Genomic DNA, 22,541 nt, shown 5'->3' with positions numbered 1-22,541 from the left:
TACTGTAGTGTAAAAAGGGTGGGGGAATTCAGTTTGTATTATATAGAGAGTACAAGCAAGCGAAGCGAAGTTAAGTGATTAATACATCTCTAAAATATAGTCTAAAAAAGGCCAACCTTTCCTTAGTGGGTAGCTAGGTAAACCAGTAAACCAAGGAGATATCAGGACATTTTTATAGAAAAACCTATGTATCGCAGGAAAATAGTCAACATTAATTTAGCCCATATGAGTGAATGGCGTCAGATTTCACTGGACCAAGAATGCGTCTTGCTGATGGGTCCCAGTTGGATTAAAGTGAGGGATCTAGGGCTCATCATTAGGCTGCTAATGTCACAACCAGAGTGGGGTTACTAAAATATGTTGAAAATGTGCAATGTACTTGTTTGCGTATTCAGCATTCTATTCTGGAAGAATTGTCAAACAAAATGTATCCAGAGCTCCTGGGTCAGAAGCAGATTTTTTTTTTCCTTAGGTTTTCCTTGAGAAATGTAGGTAATACAAAGTACCAGCTCCAAGCCAAATGTAGGTAATACAAAGTACCAACTCCAAGCCATATGTACGTAATACACAGTACCAGCTCCAAGCTGTATGTAGGTAATACAAAGTACCAGCTCCAAGCCATATGTAGGTAATGCAAAGTACCAGCTCCAAGCCATATGTACGTAATACAAAGTACCAGCTCCAAGCTGTATGTAGGTAATACAAAGTACCAGCTCCAAGCCATATGTACGTAATACACAGTACCAGCTCCAAGCTGTATGTAGGTAATACAAAGTACCAGCTCCAAGCCATATGTAGGTAATGCAAAGTACCAGCTCCAAGCCATATGTACGTAATACAAAGTACCAGCTCCAAGCTGTATGTAGGTAATACAAAGTACCAACTCCAAGCCATATGTACGTAATACACAGTACCAGCTCCAAGCTGTATGTAGGTAATACAAAGTACCAGCTCCAAGCCATATGTAGGTAATACAAAGTACAAACTCCAAGCCAAATGTAGGTAATACAAAGTACCAACTCCAAGCCATATGTACGTAATACACAGTACCAGCTCCAAGCTGTATGTAGGTAATACAAAGTACCAGCTCCAAGCCATATGTAGGTAATGCAAAGTACCAGCTCCAAGCCATATGTACGTAATACAAAGTACCAGCTCCAAGCCATATGTAGGTAATACAAAGTACCAACTCCAAGCCATATGTACGTAATACACAGTACCAGCTCCAAGCTGTATGTAGGTAATACAAAGTACCAGCTCCAAGCTGTATGTAGGTAATACAAAGTACCAGCTCCAAGCCATATGTACGTAATACAAAGTACCAGCTCCAAGCCATATGTACGTAATACAAAGTACCAGCTCCAAGCCATATGTAGGTAATACAAAGTACCAGCTCCAAGCTATATGTACGTAATACAAAGTACAAACTCCAAGCCATATGTAGGTAATACAAAGTACAAACTCCAAGCCATATGTAGGTAATACAAAGTACCAACTCCAAGCCATATGTAGGTGATACAAAGTACCAGCTCCAAGCTGTATGTACGTAATACAAAGTACTAGCTCCAAGCCATATGTACGTAATACAAAGTACCAGCTCCAAGCCATATGTAGGTAATACAAAGTACCAGCTCCAAGCTATATGTACGTAATACAAAGTACAAACTCCAAGCCATATGTAGGTAATACAAAGTACCAACTCCAAGCCATATGTAGGTAATACAAAGTACCAACTCCAAGCCATATGTAGGTGATACAAAGTACCAGCTCCAAGCTGTATGTAGGTAATACAAAGTACCAGCTCCAAGCCATATGTACGTAATACAAAGTACCAGCTCCAAGCCATATGTACGTAATACAAAGTACCAGCTCCAAGCCATATGTACGTAATACAAAGTACCAGCTCCAAGCCATATGTACGTAATACAAAGTACCAGCTCCAAGCCATATGTACGTAATACAAAGTACCAGCTCCAAGCCATATGTACGTAATACAAAGTACCAGCTCCAAGCCATATGTACGTAATACAAAGTACCAGCTCCAAGCTGTATGTAGGTAATACAAAGTACCAGCTCCAAGCCATATGTAGGTAATACAAAGTACCAACTCCAAGCCATATGTAGGTAATACAAAGTACCAGCTCCAAGCTGTATGTAGGTAATACAAAGTACCAGCTCCAAGCCATATGTAGGTAATACAAAGTACCAACTCCAAGCCATATGTAGGTAATACAAAGTACCAACTCCAAGCCATATGTACGTAATACAAAGTACCAGCTCCAAGCCATATGTAGGTAATACAAAGTACCAGCTCCAAGCCATATGTAGGTAATACAAAGTACCAGCTCCAAGCCATATGTACGTAATACAAAGTACCAGCTCCAAGCCATTTGTAGGTAATACAAAGTACCAGCTCCAAGCCATATGTAGGTAATACAAAGTACCAACTCCAAGCCATATGTAGGTAATACAAAGTACCAGCTCCAAGCCATATGTACGTAATACAAAGTACCAACTCCAAGCTGTATGTAGGTAATACAAAGTACCAGCTCCAAGCCATATGTAGGTAATACAAAGTACCAACTCCAAGCCATATGTAGGTAATACAAAGTACCAGCTCCAAGCTGTATGTAGGTAATACAAAGTACCAGCTCCAAGCCATATGTACGTAATACAAAGTACCAGCTCCAAGCCATTTGTAGGTAATACAAAGTACCAGCTCCAAGCCATATGTAGGTAATACAAAGTACCAACTCCAAGCTGTATGTAGGTAATACAAAGTACCAGCTCCAAGCCATATGTACGTAATACAAAGTACCAACTCCAAGCTGTATGTAGGTAATACAAAGTACCAGCTCCAAGCCATATGTAGGTAATACAAAGTACCAACTCCAAGCCATATGTAGGTAATACAAAGTACCAGCTCCAAGCTGTATGTAGGTAATACAAAGTACCAGCTCCAAGCCATATGTACGTAATACAAAGTACCAGCTCCAAGCCATTTGTAGGTAATACAAAGTACCAGCTCCAAGCCATATGTAGGTAATACAAAGTACCAACTCCAAGCCATATGTAGGTAATACAAAGTACCAGCTCCAAGCTGTATGTAGGTAATACAAAGTACCAGCTCCAAGCCATATGTACGTAATACAAAGTACCAACTCCAAGCTGTATGTAGGTAATACAAAGTACCAGCTCCAAGCCATATGTAGGTAATACAAAGTACCAGCTCCAAGCTGTATGTAGGTAATACAAAGTACCAGCTCCAAGCCATATGTAGGTAATACAAAGTACCAACTCCAAGCTGTATGTAGGTAATACAAAGTACCAACTCCAAGCCATATGTACGTAATACAAAGTACCAGCTCCAAGCCATATGTAGATTATACAAAGTACCAGCTCCTTCATCCCTCCACCCATCGTGCATTTTCACTGTCCACTGTGTGATTTTACTGTGTGTTGTTTTTAACTGATGCTTTAACATTTAATTAAGGTTAATTTCTACATATGTGTAATAACTTAGGCAAATCCATTGGTGCACTCTCTGTGTAGAGGACAAGTTTAGTTATTTATTTATTTTGGTGTTTTGGGGGGAGGATTCAGTCCCATACAGGTGTTACCAGGATCAGTAGATGCACCTTGATTTATAGCTGATTTCCTATTTTAACTATATAACTAGAATTATAAATGACATAGTATCATGGTAAACAATGCCATTATGGTGTCTTGATTCTTGATTATCCTTGAGATTACATTATTTTCCTTTGATACAGTGACTGAATTATTAGCGACTGCTGCCTGGGAATGTAACTCCCGCTAACCTTGGGCTGGCTGGGACAATACATTCAGTGCTGTCTTGATATATAGCACAATCCCACACACAGTAGATAGCCATCATCTTTATTTGCATTGACAGCTTTGTATTCATGAATAATGTATAACCATTTTGTCCATCAGTCTGAACACTGGGTTAAATGACAAGCTATTGCTATTGATGAGTTAAATATTTCTTCCAAGGGAGCCATGACCATATGAACTAAGCAATAATATATCTGACTGACAGATGATCTGGTTTGTGGTATAAAATATTGGAATATGGTCTTACATTTTTCCCAGGTCTGTGCTTTTGCACTCTAGTAGATTCATTAAATCATGCTGCGTGGCTTGATCAAAAGTTGTCTATGAGATAACCTACTGTAACATTTATTTATATATATGTAACCTGGTGTCTTGAGTTAATAGTGATAAAGATAGCTAATGGAAATGTACAACTCGATGGATACAAAATTAAAAAAATAATTCCTGCAGGTCATCACACCATCTTGACGGAAGGGTAGAACGGGTTCACAGCATCACTTTACAAATGTAAATCTAGTAAGACTTCTGAGAGACAAAAAAAATAAATACAAATCATGCAGAAACGTCATCAGCCTGTTCATGATACTTTATTGTAGGTGCAATGAAAGTGATAATGTTTTATATAGTAATTTGAACAGAGATTTTGCTATTTTGCAGCACAGCTGATGCAATAAAAATCACCTGACCAAGATTGGTGGAGATTCTGAATTATGTTTTGGTCCTCGTGCTCTGGCACCAGCAGCTTTGTAAAGATCAGTGTTTATTAAAGGACCACTCTAGTGCCAGGAAAGCATACTCGTTTTCCTGGCACTAGAGTGCCCTGAGGGTGCCCCCACCCTCAGGGACCCCCTCCTGCCCGGCTCTGGAAAGGGGAAAAGGGTTAAAACTTACCTTTTTCCAGCGCTGGGCGGAGAGCTCTCCTCCTCCTCTCCGCCTCCGTTCCTCCCCGTTGGCTGAATGCGCACGCGCGGCAAGATCTGCGCGCGCATTCAGCCGGTCGCATAGGAAAGCATTCATAATGCTTTCCTATGGACGCTTGCGTGCTCTCACTGTGATTTTCACAGTGAGAATCACGCAAGCGCCTCTAGCGGCTGTCAGTGAGACAGCCACTAGAGGAAAAAGGGGAAGGCTTAACTAATTGATAAACATAGCAGTTTCTCTGAAACTGCTATGTTTATAAAACAATTAGTTAACCCTAGCTGGACCTGGCACCCAGACCACTTCATTAAGCTGAAGTGGTCTGGGTGCCTAGAGTGGTCCTTTAAGTTATTTAATGATGGTATGGTTTGTCCCTGGGTAATTCAGCATGTTCCAACTATTGTACAGTAGAACAGTAAACTAATTCTTTTAAACATGCCCTAAGGGAGGCACTGAGCATTATCAGCATAAATCTGGTGGTTAGGTACATATTTAGAGGGAAAATTTTATTTCCCAGATTGTTTAATACTATGTTTACGTATCCTTCTATTTAGCAGACTTGTACTTTGTATGATATGAAAAGTAAAATGTAGAAATCCACACTCTTTATCCTGTAACCGGGCACCTCCATCTCATTTACCCGTTGATCTTTATCACCTCTGTTCTTTGCATTATGCAGTCAGCATGGACAAATCCTAGAGAGAAATTAAACAATGTTTCTATTTCACCTCTTCATTTACAATGTTTGCTCATAGAATAACACAAGTTTGGTCAATATACAAGCATATGGGCAGAGCAGTAATGTCTTGGCTCAGCCCGCAATATCCTTTTTGCCAGGTACAAAGGGGGACATTTTGACAGCTTCCCATGTATCTGTAGTGGGTTGTTGTGGAGATGTAATAGAGGAGTCCGTGAGGCCCAGTTTTTGAAGGAACTTTTGTTAAATTTGATTTCCATTCAGATGATAAAATTATGTTTTAACATTTTTTATAATAAATCTATACTAACATTAACATGTTGCCATGTTAATATAATTTATAGACATTTGCCTAAATGTTTTATAATGTTCTGATTAGAAAAAGACGTTTTTTTTTTTCTTCTTTAGATTGTTATATCAGGGCGTAAATCATTTGCCGTTTAAATGTCAATTCCTTGTTTAGTGAATAAAATCCAGTTTGTTTTGTGTACCTCCAGAACAACAGAATGCTTGATATCTAGGAACCCTATATTGAAATGTGTATTGGATCACACAGAGCTCTTACTAGCTCTGGTTATAAGCTTACCGTATTTTAATGGATATGATAAAACATTGATTCCTTAATTGACAGGTGGAAATATGCCATAAATGGTATCCTTGAAGTAAATGTGAAACCGGGCCTTCACATGTGGTCATGGAGGCACATTCGGAGACACAGACAGGCAGTTAAGCGATACAAAGAAGTATACAAGTCGAAGATTACCACTAAGAAGCCTTCGGAGGATGTACTATGTGTTTGTGAGGTTGTACTTTTTCTGTGTCATACTGATTTACCAATTGTAGTATATGAATGTATATTTTGTTCACTGTAAGTACGTTTTTGTTGACCTACACAAATATTTTTTTGTGCAAAAGTCCTATTATACAAAAGAAGTTTGAAGTATTCTGTTTTATTTATCTCTTAGGATCATGAGAAGACCCTGGACATATTTAACATAACTCTAGCACGGCAACAAGCAGAAGTGGAGGTAAAAACAAGTTTTATAGTTTAAAATATATCTAGTAACCCAGTAAATAAGGAAATGTTTAATTTCAGCTTCAAACAGTTTCCCTGTGTGGCCATCACTGCCTTTATAGAAATAAAAAACAAAATCAAACTCCTCTAACATGAAAGAGGCCTGTGAGATCCACAGCATTATCCCTGAGATAACAAAGATCCTTCAAACCAAGTCATAAGTCAATCTACATTGCGTAATAAATAATGCTGGGCAAAGGGGTATACGTATACGTATCCGATGTACACTGAGCAACAATGCTTACTTAGTGGAACCATACCTTTTTTTTGCCACTAATGTTAGAATTTATGCCAGACAATGTGCCATTTTGCACATGGGAACTGCAATGCCACTACAACATTTTGGTTTCCTGTTGGAATTTTTCCTACAGCACTTTATGGCTGACTGCTTATTTACAACATCTGGTAAATTTAATTTTGATGTAAAAATGCTGTGATGACAAAAAAACCAAATATAACAATTTAATATATTGCATCAAAATCCACTCTGGCTATTCTATAGGTCCAATCAGTTGAGTTTAATATGAACTGGTAATGTAAGCTAGTTCTTGCTCGTATCTTCATCTTCAGGCATGCAAATCTGGTCTTAAAATATTTAAGGCGGGAGCTAAAGATGATGACAGTAACTCAAATGGATGGTTTGGCTGGATGTGGGGCTGGTCTGGCGAAAACCCAGAAAAGAAGGTGGAGACAAAATCTGGAGGTACGTCTGGTGTCCTTTTTTTCATTTGAAACAAGGCCTATTATTTCAGCCTTCCATTGTATTAAGTTGACAAGCAGGATAATTAATCTGAACCTTTAATGTTACTTGCAGAATACCTTTCCAGCGGATTGCCATTTACTTTTCAAAAGCATTAGCAGTGATGACAGCTGCTTTATTTAGTAGCTTGATTGACGGTATGCCATTATCCAGTGCTACCAGCAAACACTTCTTTTCGTGTATTCTTTATTGCACAAACCTTAGCTGTTAAAGCTCCTGTGATTATTTTGTTACATGTGTTGCAGGATTTAAAATACATTACTTCCCAGATTTTTGCACATTTTGCACAATTTGCACATTGGGTGCCTTAAATCTTGTCTTTCAAGCCAGGAAGTTGACTCTCTATTTGAAATGCCACTGTGGACATGCTTCTCCTGAAGTCAAATTCATAGTCTTGAAAAAGTCATACAGTTAGAGCAGATGCTATGGTTAGCCAATTACCAGTTCAGATGAGACGGTAAGTTCTCTGTAGATATTACTGACCGGCCATTACCCTTTTTAAGGTCTTCAAGAATTGATGACACCTGAAGAAAAAAACAAACTGTTTGCTGCTATTGGATACAGTGAAACTGCTGTAGACCCAACTTTACCAAAATCAGTAAGTTCTATCTTATTTTTTTTTTTTTTTTTTTGAAGCTGAAAGTTCTGGTGATGTTTTATCAAAGGTAGAGCCTATTCATTAAGAAAAACAACAAATTATGGTATAGTGATGTTTAACAACTATAAAATATTTAAAAGGATCTATTCACTAAAATCAAAATTGTTCAGTATGTAATAATTATTATATATTTTCCTTTTTTTTGATAATTTATGTGATATTTTTATTTGTCTGAAATGTTCTAGACTGCAAATCATAATTTCTAGGGAAAGGGTAGTGAGAAGGTATAGTCCAGTCTGTAAAGTGTCTTGTAGCAGTTTTCCTTAATAATAATAAGCAATGTGATCGGGAGAAAGTTGGAAAATATATTCTTTAACCCCTTAAGGACACATGACATGTGTGACATGTCATGATTCCCTTTTATTTCAGAAGCTTGGTCCTTAAGGGGTTAAAATTATAAGGGAAACATGGTTACTAATATAAATAAGTTCCCATCACTGGGAGGATATTTGAGGCAGTCTATTTTGACAAGTATGAAGATATATATTATATGTAGAATGATATGACTGACAAATGTAAATTATATGATACTTTGACATCATCATTTTATCATCATCATCATCCTGCTCATAGTTTATTGCAGGAGACTGACCTGAAGAAAATTCTGACAGCCTATTTAATGCCCTGAAGGCATAGGTTTACAATGGGTAAAGTACCCATTTAATGCCTGAAGTCAGTGTATGTTTACTCTTGGGCTGTGTTGGGCACAGGTTCAACCTAACAGCCTCAAATCTCCAATTTCCACCATGGCTGAAAATATCAATTAGTGCAATCTTCTCCGTTTTCTTCGTCTCTATTATTTTTTTTTTTTGACACTTTCTCTGCCATTATGAATACAACCAATACATGCTGTGAGCACTCAGTTCTGGTGACATATGAGGGTGCTAAGGACACTGAAGCCACAGTCTTGTACTAAAGCAGTGAACAAACAATCCTGAACTCCTCTATAGTTGAGATCCTTTTTCTTAGGCAGTTTTGAGAAAAAAAAAAAGTGACCACGTTTGGGTTATACAAGGCCTATGTTGATGTGTGATGTAATTCCAGTAAAATACAAGTTTAGCAGGCTAAGATTGCCACAAGGCATATGTATGTATATGTGTTTGTAGTATCAGTTAGTTAATAACACGTAGCTAAGATACTGTCATCACTGTACTGACCAGGTGCAGGAATGTAAGAACTGGAATTACGCGTCCCTCTCCTTTGTATCAGATGAGCCACGTGGTTAGACCGGATGGATGAGTTTAGACTCTATTTATTAAATAGGTTAAGGGTATGTGTGGGTGTAGTTAATTGTGGGAGGAGCTACAGTGCTATATAAGGAATGTACTCTATGTATTCAGTACTCAGACTTTGCTGTATTTTGGTGACGCTAGTCCCTCTGAGTCCCGATCGGTGATCCAATAAAGAATCTCTTCCTTCCTGAAGAAACCTGTGTCCATCTCTCTGTGCTTGGCTTCCGTCAGTTTCTCCGGTATCATTTGGTGCATTGGCCGGGAAGCTCATCGTTCAACGGTAGCTGAGAGGCAGAGGCGTGAGACGGTCTATCTTTGCCCACGTTCTCTACGGCTGCACCCCTGAACTTCTGCGTGGACCTCCCTTCGTCTCGGCGCCACTGGTCTGTTGTCCAGGAGATCATCGGCCTCTACGTGAGAAGTGCTGGGGTGTCCCCGTCGATGAGTGTGAACTCAGGTTCAGGAACGAGGAGGTAAGACAACTGCTGTTTTAGACGGCAGGACCCACTAGGGGTATACCGATTGTGCGGTAGGCCCAAAGGGGTTTTTGAATCTGTATCTGCCCCCTCTGTCGGAGGGAAGGAGCGAAGGCGCACCGCTCGATCGAACGCTCTTTAGTCAGACCGTTTGATTTGGTTAGTCAGGCGGGGTCCTGGTGTAAGATAGCCCTAGCCGGACACCGGTGTCTTGTCTAGACTAGCGTTCTAGGGTGTATATTACGTTCGCTAGGTCGGAGGGACCGGGAGACTAAGCGGCGCCTGTGTAAATTCGGTTCGCTAGTTCTCATCCTATCTGGGCTAAGTGGGAAGGCGTGTAAATTTGGAACCCACTAGACTTTTGATAGTACGACTAAGAGGCGCCTGTGTAAATTCGGATCTCTAGCTCGTTGTATAGTGCGACTAAGAGGCGCCTGTGTAAATTCGGTTCTCTAGCTCGCTATGTATATGTGGTGATTGGGCAGTGTGGCTAACCAAAACGGGTGTATATAGTTTTAGGTAGTCCATTCAAGGTACTGGCCAATAGTTTAGTTGGGAATTGTAAATGTGTTAACGATTGTTTTAGTAAAGTGTATATCTTGTTAGATAGCGCGAGCTCAGCCGTCTAGCGAGAGTGTTAATAGTGTGTTGCTGTATTATAGTGCACGGTACCATAACCCTGTATATTTACTGACATTATATAATAAGTACTAATCATTGTCGTCCATTGCATGTTTAACACCATAACCACTAATAATTGTATTGTGACCTTAACTTGTGCTTTGACCTATGCTAACCGTACTGTAACCGCTATTTGTAAAAGACGATGTTACTGGGGTGTGTTATAGACGGGTAATTCGTATATAGAGAATTATAGCGTGGGTGACTGTATAGTTACGCCAAAGGGCATAATATTGATTATATAGTGACTGGTGTAACAGCTGTGTGTGTACGGGAATTCCCTGAGTGTTTATTGTTATTGTGTACGTTTCACTTGGTAACCGTACCACGTGGTGCTGTTGCCAGAGGAAACGGGTGTGACTGTTGAATAGTATGCGTGTATAGTATTCGTTGTCGACGACGTTCCATTGTTAAGTATGGGTGCGTCGCAGTCAACGATTCCGGATCCCTTAGGATGTATGGTTAAGAATTTTAAAAAGGGATTCAAAGTTTGTGATTTTGGGGTAAAGATGTCTCCTGTACGTTTGGTCACTTTGTGTACTAGGGAGTGGCCTACTTTGGTTGCGGCATGGCCGCCACGTGGCAGTTTGGATCCAACTCTGGTACAGCGCTTACACGTGGCTGTATCGGGTAGGCCTGAACTTTACGGCCAGTTTCCTTATATTGACTGTTGGAGACAGGCCGTAAATGACTCGCCAAAATGGCTCCAGACATGCCACGAGGAGCAGTGTCGCCTCATGGTAGCTAGGACTTGCTCGTCCACTAGGACTGGTGTTAGGCCCATTTTGGACACGCCCCCTGAGTCCGAGATCCCTTTGCCGCCCCCTTACTTTCCGTTAAGAAGAAGTGACGCAAACGCAGGAAGTCCTGCACCCCTCCCCTCATTACCCTCATCCACTTCCGCTTCCTCCTCCAGTACAGGATCCACCCCCCCTCGTACTAAATCTCCCCTTCCGGAACCAGAATCCACCCCCATTAGAAACGAATATCCTGATTTGGCGCCACTTCAGACTTCCGGTCAAGCTTCATCTAGCTCGGCCCGAAGTGTTCTATTTACGACCTTTTCCCAAAACCGACCTCCCACATCCCCATACCCTATCTCTCCCCGACCGGAACCCATGACTGACGCCTCTCTACGTAGCCCCATCCAAACCCGACAGTTGACTGGTGCCCAACAATTAAAGCACTATCAGATGCCTCTTCGTCTGAATCCCGGGTCAGCTTATATCGATGCCGCAGGTCAAATGGCACACGCTGACCCAGTCTTCGTATATGTCCCATTTACCACAACCGATCTTTTAAACTGGAAGACCCATAATTCCTCGTATACTGAGAAACCACAAGCTATGACTGATCTGTTCACCTCAATAGTACAGACGCATAATCCGACATGGGCTGATTGCCAGCAGTTACTAATGACTTTATTTAACAATGAGGAAAGGACAAGAATAAATCAAGCAGCCATTAAAGCATTAGAGGATAGAGCCCGTGCTTTGAACCAAGCCAATCCAGCAGCATGGGCCGCGACACACTATCCCAACACCGATCCCGATTGGAACGTAAATGGTGCTGATATGGTTCAACTCAGAGCCTATAGAGACGCTATAATTGCTGGCATGAAAGCCGGAGGAAAGAAAGCCATTAACATGTCGAAGACAGTTGAGGTGATCCAGAAAAGCGATGAAGCGCCCAGTGTCTTTTATGACCGATTATTGGAGGCATACCGCTTGTATACCCCCTTTAATCCGGAAGACGCAGACAATTCCCGAATGGTTAACTCCGCCTTTGTCAGCCAAGCATACGGAGATATTAAGCGCAAGCTACAAAAGTTAGAAGGGTTTGCAGGTATGTCCATCACCCAACTAATGGAGGTAGCAAATAAGGTCTATATGAACAGGGATACAGAAAGTAAGAAAGAGGAAGAGCGCAAGATGCGTAAAAAGGCTGATATGCTAGCGGTAGCGATCGCAGGCGTAGATAAACGGGGCCCAGATAGAGGCAATAATAGATGGAGTAGGGAGCCTTTGAGTAGGGATCAATGCGCGTATTGCAAGGAAGAAGGGCATTGGAGGAACGAATGTCCGCAAAGAGAGCAGTACGAGAGAGACCAACCCAGGGCAGGCTACGGAAACTTTAGAGGTAGAGCGAGAGGTAGAGGAGGCCCCGGAGGGAGTAATGGTTATAGAGGGAGTAATGGGAACAGAGGAAGTGTTAGGGAAGACAGGTATATTCCAGCAGCGCAAAGGTCCCGCGATAGAGAAGGTAGGGACTTTGTAGGATTGGCTGACACTGTCATGGAGGACTATTGATACCGACCGGGCTCCATCCCCCTTGGTCGAGCGGAGCCTATGGTCGATGTATCAATAGGGGGGAAAAGGAGTGCGTTCATGATCGACACTGGTGCTGAACATTCAGTGGTGACTAATCTAGTTGCTCCTCCATCTGGAAGGACTATTACTGTGATAGGAGCAACTGGAAGAAGTGCTGAAAAACCGGTTCTTAAAAGTCGACTCTGTACATTGGGAGGCCACGTAGTAAAACACCAATTCCTTTATATGCCTGAATGTCCAGTCCAATTGCTGGGACGTGATATGCTATCAAAATTACAAGCGCAGATTACGTTCCTACCAAATGGAACAACATCCTTAAAGTTTAATGGACCTTCAGGTATTATGACTTTATCCGTACCAAAGGAAGAAGAGTGGCGACTTTATACAGTGTTGACTAGCCAAAACCCTAGGAGTGATGAATCCTTATTCAACATACCAGGAGTTTGGGCAGAGAACAACCCACCAGGACTGGCCCGCAATATTCCACCAATAAAAATTGAACGAAACATGGGGTTTATCCAGTGAGCCTAAGACAATATCACATTCCGCAGAAGGCTAAGAAGAACATCCAATCCTATCTGGATAAGTTCATACGGTATGGTATCCTAAAATTCTGTACTTCCCCCTGGAACACCCCATTGCTGCCTGTTCAAAAGCCCGGTACAGATGAGTATCGACCTGTGCAGGACTTAAGAGCAGTCAATGATGCGGTTGTTAGCATACATCCAGTTGTACCCAATCCATATAACCTGCTTGCTTTAATTCCGGGCGGGGCTACTTACTTCACAGTCTTAGATCTCAAAGATGCCTTCTTTTGCCTCCGAATTGCCGCAGAAAGCCAATGTATTTTCGCTTTCCAATGGGAGAACGCTGTAACGGGCTCAAAACGCCAAATGACTTGGACAAGACTGCCCCAAGGGTTTAAAAATTCACCTACCCTATTTGGTTCAGCCCTAAGTCAAGATCTATTGGATTTCGAGTCCATCCCAGGAGAGTGTGTATTGTTACAATATGTAGATGACTTGTTGATAGCAGCAGTTACAAAAGAAATCTGTCAGCAAGCAACGCACGATCTACTACACATTCTCTGGAAGGCAGGATACAAGGTGTCCAGGAAGAAGGCTCAGTTGTGTTTGCCAACTGTCAAGTATCTGGGATTCCATATCTCTGAAGGTCAAAGGATTATGGGGCCAGAGAGAAAAGAAGCTGTCTGCCAAATACCAATACCCAAGAATAGAAGACAAGTGCGAGAATTCTTGGGGGCAGCAGGCTTCTGTAGGATATGGATTCCCAGCTATGCGATACTGGCAAAACCTCTGTACGCAGCCATCAAAGGTACAGAGCACGACCCCTTCTTATGGACCCAAGAACAGCAAACGGCATTTGAAGATGTGAAGAAGGCTTTGATGAGTGCCCCAGCATTAGGTCTACCTGATCACACACGACCATTCTACTTATATGTACACGAGCAAAGAAGAATGGCTGTGGGAGTATTGACACAGTACTTGGGATCATGGCAAAGACCTGTTGCCTACATGTCTAAGCAACTGGATGCAGTGGCCAGCGGACTTCCACCTTGTCTAAGAGCCGTAGCTGCAGCCGCCCTGCTAGTAGCTGAAGCCGATAAACTCACTCTGGGTCAAGAACTTTATGTACGAGTCCCACATGCAGTACAGACGTTGTTGGATTACAAAGGAAATCATTGGTTTAGTAACAGCCGTATGACCAAGTATCAAGCAATGTTGTGTGAAAACCCAAGAGTGCATTTAGAGACTGTAAACACCTTAAATCCAGCTACCCTTTTGCCGCAACCTACTGAAAGTCAACATGATTGTTTGGAAGTAATGGATGAAGTATTTTCAAGTAGACCAGATCTTCGTGATTTTCCCATCCAGAACCCCGATGTTCAATATTACACCGACGGCAGTAGTTATGTGAAAGAAGGGATCCGCTATGCAGGATATGCAGTGACAACAATAGACAAGGTGATAGAAGCTCGGCCACTGGCGAAAGGAACATCAGCACAAAAGGCAGAATTAATAGCACTAACACGAGCGTTACAATTGGCTGAAGGTTTAAGAGTAAATATCTATACGGACTCCAAGTATGCGTTTTTAACCACTCATGCCCACGGAGCTTTGTATAAAGAAAGAGGACTACTGAATTCAGAAGGCAAAGAAATCAAGTACGCAGCTGAAATCCTACAACTATTGGAAGCAGTGTGGGAGCCGAAAGAAGTCGGTATCATACATTGTCGAGCGCATCTGAGAGGAGATGGTGATGTAACCAAGGGAAATCGGATGGCAGATAGTGCAGCTAAGCGTGCTGCTGAATCAGGAAGACAGGAGTATGTGGGGCATATAGCTGCTCTTATACCAACTCCACTGTCCCAATGGACTCCAGTTTATACAGCTCAAGAAGAGGAGTGGTTAAAGACTGAACCGGGAAAGTATTTGGAGAACAAGTGGTATCAGCTAGAAGATGGAAGAATAGTCATACCAGCATCACTAGCGGTAGAAATTGTCCAAAATTATCACAACGGGACACATTCTGGGAGAGACAGTACTGAAGAATCTCTCAGGAAACATTTCTACATACCAAGATTGTCCAACTTGACTCAGGCCATTGTACGCAGATGTGTAACGTGTGCTAAGAATAATGCAAGACAAGGACCAGTAAAGCCACCAGGAGTCCAGTTTATGGGGGGACTCCCCATGTCCGATCTACAAATAGACTTTACAGTAATGCCTAAATCGGGTGGACATCGTTACCTGTTGGTAATTGTGTGCACCTATTCAGGTTGGGTAGAAGCATGTCCTACTCGTACAGAGAAAGCAGGAGAAGTTGTGAGATTCCTGCTACGAGAAATAATACCCCGATATGGACTACCCTGTTCTATAGGATCGGACAATGGTCCAGCTTTTGTTCATCAGTGCCTACAACAACTGACTCATATGCTTGGTATAAAGTGGAGGCTTCATACTGCATATAGACCCCAGAGTTCTGGTAAGGTAGAGAGAATGAATAGAACTATAAAGAACCAGTTGGCTAAAATGTGTCAGGAAACCCAACTTAAGTGGAACGTTCTCTTACCCATAGCTTTATTGCGAATCCGCAGTACCCCTACCAGAAGGATGGGCCTCTCTCCTTTTGAAATCATGTATGGGCGACCACCTCCCGTACTTGGTAACTTAAGGGGGGACTTGAGTCAGTTGGGAGAAGGAATTACCCGGCAGCAGGTTGTAGAGTTGGGTAAGACTATGGAGGAGGTACAGAAATGGGTACAAGATAGATTACCTGTGAATATTTATCCCCCTGTTCATAGTTATCATCCAGGAGACCAAGTGTGGATTAAAGAGTGGAATAATGTACCGTTAGGGCCCAAGTGGAGAGGTCCTTATGTTGTTCTTTTGTCTACCCCTACAGCGATAAAAGTAGCCGAAGTAACTCCGTGGATACATCACTCCAGGGTTAAACCAGCAGCAGTCGATTCTTGGCAAATTACAGCAGATCCAGAGAATCCCTGCAAGATCCGGTTGAAACGCACTACTCAGTCGGAGTAACGAGGAATTATTGTGGATTACAAATTTTATTGTTACAGGTGTGAGTGAGAAGGCCATAATAAAGCCTGTCCGCTTACCATCACATAGTGTATAAGCCAGGAAAGTCTCGAAGGGACACCTGTGAAGACGAGCAGAACTCCATTCCCTGCAGCCCTCACATCCTGGAAGCTGAGGTTCCATCGCACGGACGAAGACTGAGGATGACGGCGAAAGATGTGCTTTTGATTGTGTTTATTTATATGTGTTTTTATATTCAGGAAGGTAGAGGTACCGACACTCCTAGCTGTGAGGTATGCATTAAGACTACGAGAACAGGTAACCATATTTCCCAAACCCTAATTTGGCATTCACAATACGAATGTAAAGGAGAGGTATCAAGATGTAGATACCTAAATATAGACTATAGTGTGTGCCATTTAGGAGTAGGAGAACCTAAGTGCTTCAGTCCAGAGTATCAACCTCGTACAATTTGGTTGACTCTCAGGAATGGAGATCCTCAGGGGACCCTAATTAATAAGACGGTGTTAGAATCCGTATATTCTTCGGGTGTTCTGCTATTTGATGCATGTAAGGCGATATCAAGTGGTAGAAAACCGTGGAATGTATGTGGGGATCTTAGATGGGAGAGGACGTATGGGTCTAATGATAAATATATTTGTCCCAGTAGTAAAAATAAATATGTGAGTCCTAGATGCCCAAATAAAGACTATAACTTTTGTCCATATTGGTCTTGTGTGGGGTGGGCGACTTGGGGACAGACAGTAGATAAAGACATGATAGTGACTAAGTTGCCGACTAGCCCTTATTGTAAGTCTATGGAATGCAACCCAGTCCATATACTTATTAATAACCCCGACAAGTTCCTAGATAAGTATGGAAATTTATTTGGGTTTCAGATATACGGGACGGGTTTAGATCCTGGGACATTATTGTTTATAGGAATAGAGACTGATACGGTATCCTCCCAGACTCATCAAGTATACCATTCCTTTTATGAAGAGATGAGTATAGATAATAAGATCCCCCATAACGCTAAAAACCTGTTCATTGACCTAGCTGAAAGTATTGCCGGTAGTCTTAATGTTACCAACTGCTATGTGTGTGGAGGTACTAACATGGGAGACCAATGGCCTTGGGAAGCAAAGGAGGTAATGTCCGGTTCTGAGGCAGTTGACCAACTAATATCTACACAAGCCGATTATCATTTGAGTGTTAGAGGTAAATCTGAGTGGAGATTAAAGACCTCCATCATAGGTTATGTTTGCATAGCAAGGAAAGGAATAATGTATAATACTTCTGTAGGAGAATTAACTTGTCTAGGGCAAAAAGCTTATGATGATGATACAAAGAATACAACTTGGTGGTCGGCTTCAAATGTCTCAGAACCATCTAACCCGTTTGCTAGATATGCCAGTTTAAAGGATGTGTGGTTTGATTTATCCATCACATCTACCTGGAGAGCCCCAGCAAATTTGTACTGGATCTGTGGTAAGAAAGCCTATTCGGAGTTGCCACAGGACTGGGAAGGGGCATGTGTGTTGGGTATGCTCAAACCATCCTTCTTCTTGTTACCGATTGAAACAGGTGAGACTTTAGGTGTTAAAGTGTATGATGTGAATCATAGGAAGAAAAGGGGACCCTTAGAGATAGGCACCTGGGAAGATAATGAATGGCCTCCCCAGCGTATCATAGATTATTATGGGCCAGCCACGTGGGCTGAGGATGGTACCTTTGGTTATAGAACCCCTATTTATATGCTCAACCGTATTATAAGGTTACAGGCGGTGGTTGAGATTATCACTAATGAAACATCACAAGCGCTCAATCTTCTAGCAAAGCATAATACCAGGATGAGGACAGCAGTGTACCAAAATAGATTAGCCTTGGATTACCTTTTGGCAGTAGAGGGAGGTGTATGTGGGAAGTTTAACCTGAGCAATTGCTGTCTTCAAATAGATGACGAAGGGCAAGCAATAGCTGAGCTTACTAGCCATATGGTTAAACTAGTGCATGTGCCTACTCAGGTATGGAAAGGGTACAATCCAAGTAGTTGGTTTGGTAGCTGGTATGAGTGGTTTGGAGGGCTTAAGGCAGTGGTAGGTGGAGTCCTACTGATTTTACTGTTGTGTCTACTCCTACCGTGTCTTATACCCTTAGTAGTTAGGTCTGTGCAAAGCCTGATAGGAAGTATAGCAGAGAGGAAGGCTGCTGCACAGATAATGGCGATATATAAGTATAAGGCTCTAGATCAAGGAGAACCAATGCAGGAAGATGAGTGTTAAAAGATTCACATCATAAGATAAGTCTGGTCTGGTTCATGGTAACCTGAGGTATATGCAAACCAAGGTTAAGTGATGCCTCAAGTAATTGTGAAATATCAGAGGCATCAAAGGGGGGAATGTGATGTAATTCCAGTAAAATACAAGTTTAGCAGGCTAAGATTGCCACAAGGCATATGTATGTATATGTGTTTGTAGTATCAGTTAGTTAATAACACGTAGCTAAGATACTGTCATCACTGTACTGACCAGGTGCAGGAATGTAAGAACTGGAATTACGCGTCCCTCTCCTTTGTATCAGATGAGCCACGTGGTTAGACCGGATGGATGAGTTTAGACTCTATTTATTAAATAGGTTAAGGGTATGTGTGGGTGTAGTTAATTGTGGGAGGAGCTACAGTGCTATATAAGGAATGTACTCTATGTATTCAGTACTCAGACTTTGCTGTATTTTGGTGACGCTAGTCCCTCTGAGTCCCGATCGGTGATCCAATAAAGAATCTCTTCCTTCCTGAAGAAACCTGTGTCCATCTCTCTGTGCTTGGCTTCCGTCAGTTTCTCCGGTATCAGATGTACCTTTTAAAACTGTAGATAGATTTCTGCATAAGACATTGGTGATACTGGTTAAAGGGATACTATAGTCACCAAAACAACTTTAGCTTAATGAAGCAGTTTTAAAGTATAGAGCATGACCCTGCAATCTTACAGCTCAATTCTCTACCATTTAGGAGTTAAATCACTGCATGTGATGTACTCAGCCTTCCTAAACACTTCCTTTAAAGTGAGAGCTAATGTTTACACTTCCTTTACTGCAAATTCTGTTTAATTTAGAATTTCTTATCTCTTGCTCTGTTAATAGCTTGCTAGACATTGCAGGAGCCATATGTGTGAGTAACATTTACAGAGCAGGAGATAAAAACTTCTAAAATGAATGAACATCTTAAAAGTAAACCATTTTTCTTACAAGCAAGATGTGTCAGTCACTGCAAGGGGATGAGTAACTAGGGCTGCATGGACAGAAACAAAAGTAATTTAACTCCTCAATGGCATAGAATTGAGCAGTGGGACTGCAGGGGTATGATCTATACACCAAAACAGCTTCATTAAGTTAGTTGTTTTGGTGACTATGGTGTCCCTTTAATGCATTGTAATCTTCCAGCAAATAAACACCCAAATAATTTTTCTTTTGTGGAAGTTGAAGAAATATTAGTTCACTGAGGGAGTATACGTTGCATAAATAGTCTACAGAAGACTTAGATGGTAATATATCAAAGACATGTTAAATACTTGTGTGGTTAAGTATAAGACTGTCTTGGCATGTCATCAAAGGTTTATAGTTTCTATCTAGTAGAGTAACTGCCATAGCTGATCCACATACTAATTATTATCTGGTGATCCATGTTATCCTGTGTGTTTCTAATGCAATTTATGTTTGGTTTATTTTTTAGTATGAGGCCATGATTGTATGTGTCAAACTGCTAAGCATGTCGGTTCAGTTACGAGAAGATAAGGGGAAACCTGAACTGATCAATTTAGCCATTACAGATTTGAGCACAATACTAAAACAACGACCAGGAGCACAAGCACTTAAGTAAGTTTAAGAAATAAACCCATTAAATATTTTTTTGGCGGGGGACTAAATGTATTGTACTTTCATGACATCTAGTGTTGCAGCTTCACTACCATAGTTCCTTTAGTGCAAACATATCAGAAGGAACAATGTAGCACAGACAATTGTTCAGTTGCCATGGCTGGGGTACCGTATGGACTTGGCTACTGATCTGATACACAGTGCTGTTCAATGTATTCTGCTTCATACTTCTGTTTTCTAACCGCAGACTGGAAGTTGAGATTGGCACATTTGAAGCTACTGGCACACGGCAAGAAAAGTCTGTACCATGCCTTCTGTCATCCCGGAACATTGTAATGGAGAATAACGTCACACTTTTAAGCCTTATGTTTGAAACCAATCCATTGGACGAACTCGCTGACCAAAGACTACGGGTGGAGTCTCAGCCACTAGAAATAATATATGATGCAGTGAGTGCCATGTTAAATTAAACCAATATTTTTTATTTTTCTACAGGCACATTCAAGTGTTCATATCATGTAAAAATATATGAAGAAGACCATGTCACAGTATATATTTCAAAAGATCAGTTTAAAACAATAATGCAAAAAGATTAAGTTCATTTTCATCTAAGCAAGCTACAATACTTTTATCTGAAATTACCACTTGACGATCTGCTTCTTTTAATTAACGCTGGAGACAAGGCTGAAGAGAACACGTGATGTTTGCAACCAGTCCAATGCTGTGGCTTGCAGAGTAGCTTTTCATTCTGCACCGTTATTTTTTTAAAGTGTGATCATACTGTGAGCAGTGTTTACTGTTTGAAATATAAATCAATATTATTTTATCAAAAAACAACAAAAGCCACTATTGAACAGACTAACAAAATGATCAATGCACATTTTAAACTTTGTTTAAAATGCCATTTGAGGGTGCACAGACTATTTTCTGATGACAAAGTCACATTTGAGCTTAAATGTTGTGTAAATATTGAGTTGTACAGTGTACTAACTCCTGCAGTTGAATACATCTTTATTTAGAGTAAGAATTTTAAATGCTGATTTCTGGATTATCTGACAATCATTCTACATCCATGTCTTTATAAAAGAGTACTGCAATTGCTCGGCATCCCTCCACAGGGCGGCTGTTTGCATGCCTTTGGTCACACACACTGCGTCCTTACTTTTGTTTAACTCATCTGCCCATATTCTGCAATTCAGCTTCATCTTAGGTTTAGTGATGTTTTCCAGTGCCCTGTGGGAGTGGCATTATCAAATAATGTCACAGCAAATATTAAAGAAACAGGTGTGACCATCATAGAAATCTAAAGTAGGTTATCTATTAAAACATACCTTTTATGCTTCCGTAATAGGAGCACTTAGGAGCCATATCACAGTTACAGTAACACCTGCATTATGCAGCCTTCACGACTCTAACTCACATACAAAAAGACCTGCACCAACAAAGTATTGAAATAAAGATGTGTATATATAAGGATATTTAGAGCTGAAGGGAAAACAAAGCAGGAGCTATATCAAGGCAAAAACAGGTGTTCTTCTGGGGCAAAAAGCTATATGAGGACAAATCACCATGGAAACCCATAGAAAGACTCAACATTTAGTCTTTTTTTTTTATTTACCTAGAATAGCCATTTTGGTTTAGGACAATCGCCATGGAAACCAACCAGAGAATTTCAACTCAGATTATTACATTTTTTACTATGATAAATACGGGCTAAAATGTGGAGAAACATAGTGCTATAATGCCAGTTGAATGGGCATGACACTTATTGTAATGGTGTTTAAACATAGCTATCATTTTGATGGATGCAAGTCTTTTTTCCAACCTATGTAACTATGTACAATAGCGGTGATGCTTAAAATGTGCTACGTGACAAAAGGAGATTGGTTTCAAATTACCATTGTGCAGCCATTGCTGATTGCACTTTTGACATGGAACAGCAGATGTCTTATACCAGGGTAGGCAACCTTCAGTACTCCAGAAGTTGTGGACTACATTTTCCAAAGTGCTCTTACAGCCATAAGCTGACTCTTGCCATACAAAATGAATTGATATATGCTTGATACTAGTGGCTTATTGATGAATGCATGTGCGTAAATATATAAAATACATATTTTCCTTTCTATGTACTTTAGAAAACAATCAACAGTTTAGCAGATTTCTTCCGGCCTCCTCAAAATGTCCATCTGGAACAGCTGACCTCTGCAACGTTGACAAAATTGGAAGAGTTCAGGGACAAAACATCAACAGGTGAACTATATCAACTATTGGGGGGAGGGGGTCTTGTTTTACTAGTAATTATAATAAATAATGTTGTTTTTCCACTGCAGTATTTTGCATGAACTGTTACAGAACTGTATAAAAAGGAGAATAAAGCAGGGCATTTGCTTATAGTATTAAGAGTCATTTGCTTTAGTATCCAG

General features: G+C 41.0%; 1 protein-coding gene across 3 annotated transcripts in view; it reads left to right on the top strand.

The window, feature by feature from the left end:
• VPS13A (vacuolar protein sorting 13 homolog A) overlaps positions 1–22,541 on the top strand; it is a 171,713-nt gene that overhangs the window by 49,131 nt on the left and 100,041 nt on the right. For all 3 annotated transcript variants that reach the window (XM_063455026.1, XM_063455025.1, XM_063455027.1), the window contains exons 13-19: positions 6,105–6,276; positions 6,439–6,501; positions 7,119–7,251; positions 7,812–7,906; positions 19,976–20,118; positions 20,366–20,567; positions 22,254–22,368. In XM_063455026.1, coding sequence (XP_063311096.1) covers positions 6,105–6,276; positions 6,439–6,501; positions 7,119–7,251; positions 7,812–7,906; positions 19,976–20,118; positions 20,366–20,567; positions 22,254–22,368 — 923 coding nt within the window. The remainder of the gene's footprint in view (positions 1–6,104; positions 6,277–6,438; positions 6,502–7,118; positions 7,252–7,811; positions 7,907–19,975; positions 20,119–20,365; positions 20,568–22,253; positions 22,369–22,541) is intronic.

This window comes from Pelobates fuscus, chromosome 5, assembly GCF_036172605.1.
Source record: "Pelobates fuscus isolate aPelFus1 chromosome 5, aPelFus1.pri, whole genome shotgun sequence".
Classification (NCBI taxonomy): domain Eukaryota; kingdom Metazoa; phylum Chordata; class Amphibia; order Anura; family Pelobatidae; genus Pelobates; species Pelobates fuscus.
The sequence above is the reverse complement of the archived record's forward strand: the minus strand, read 5'-3'. Positions and strand labels throughout refer to the sequence as shown.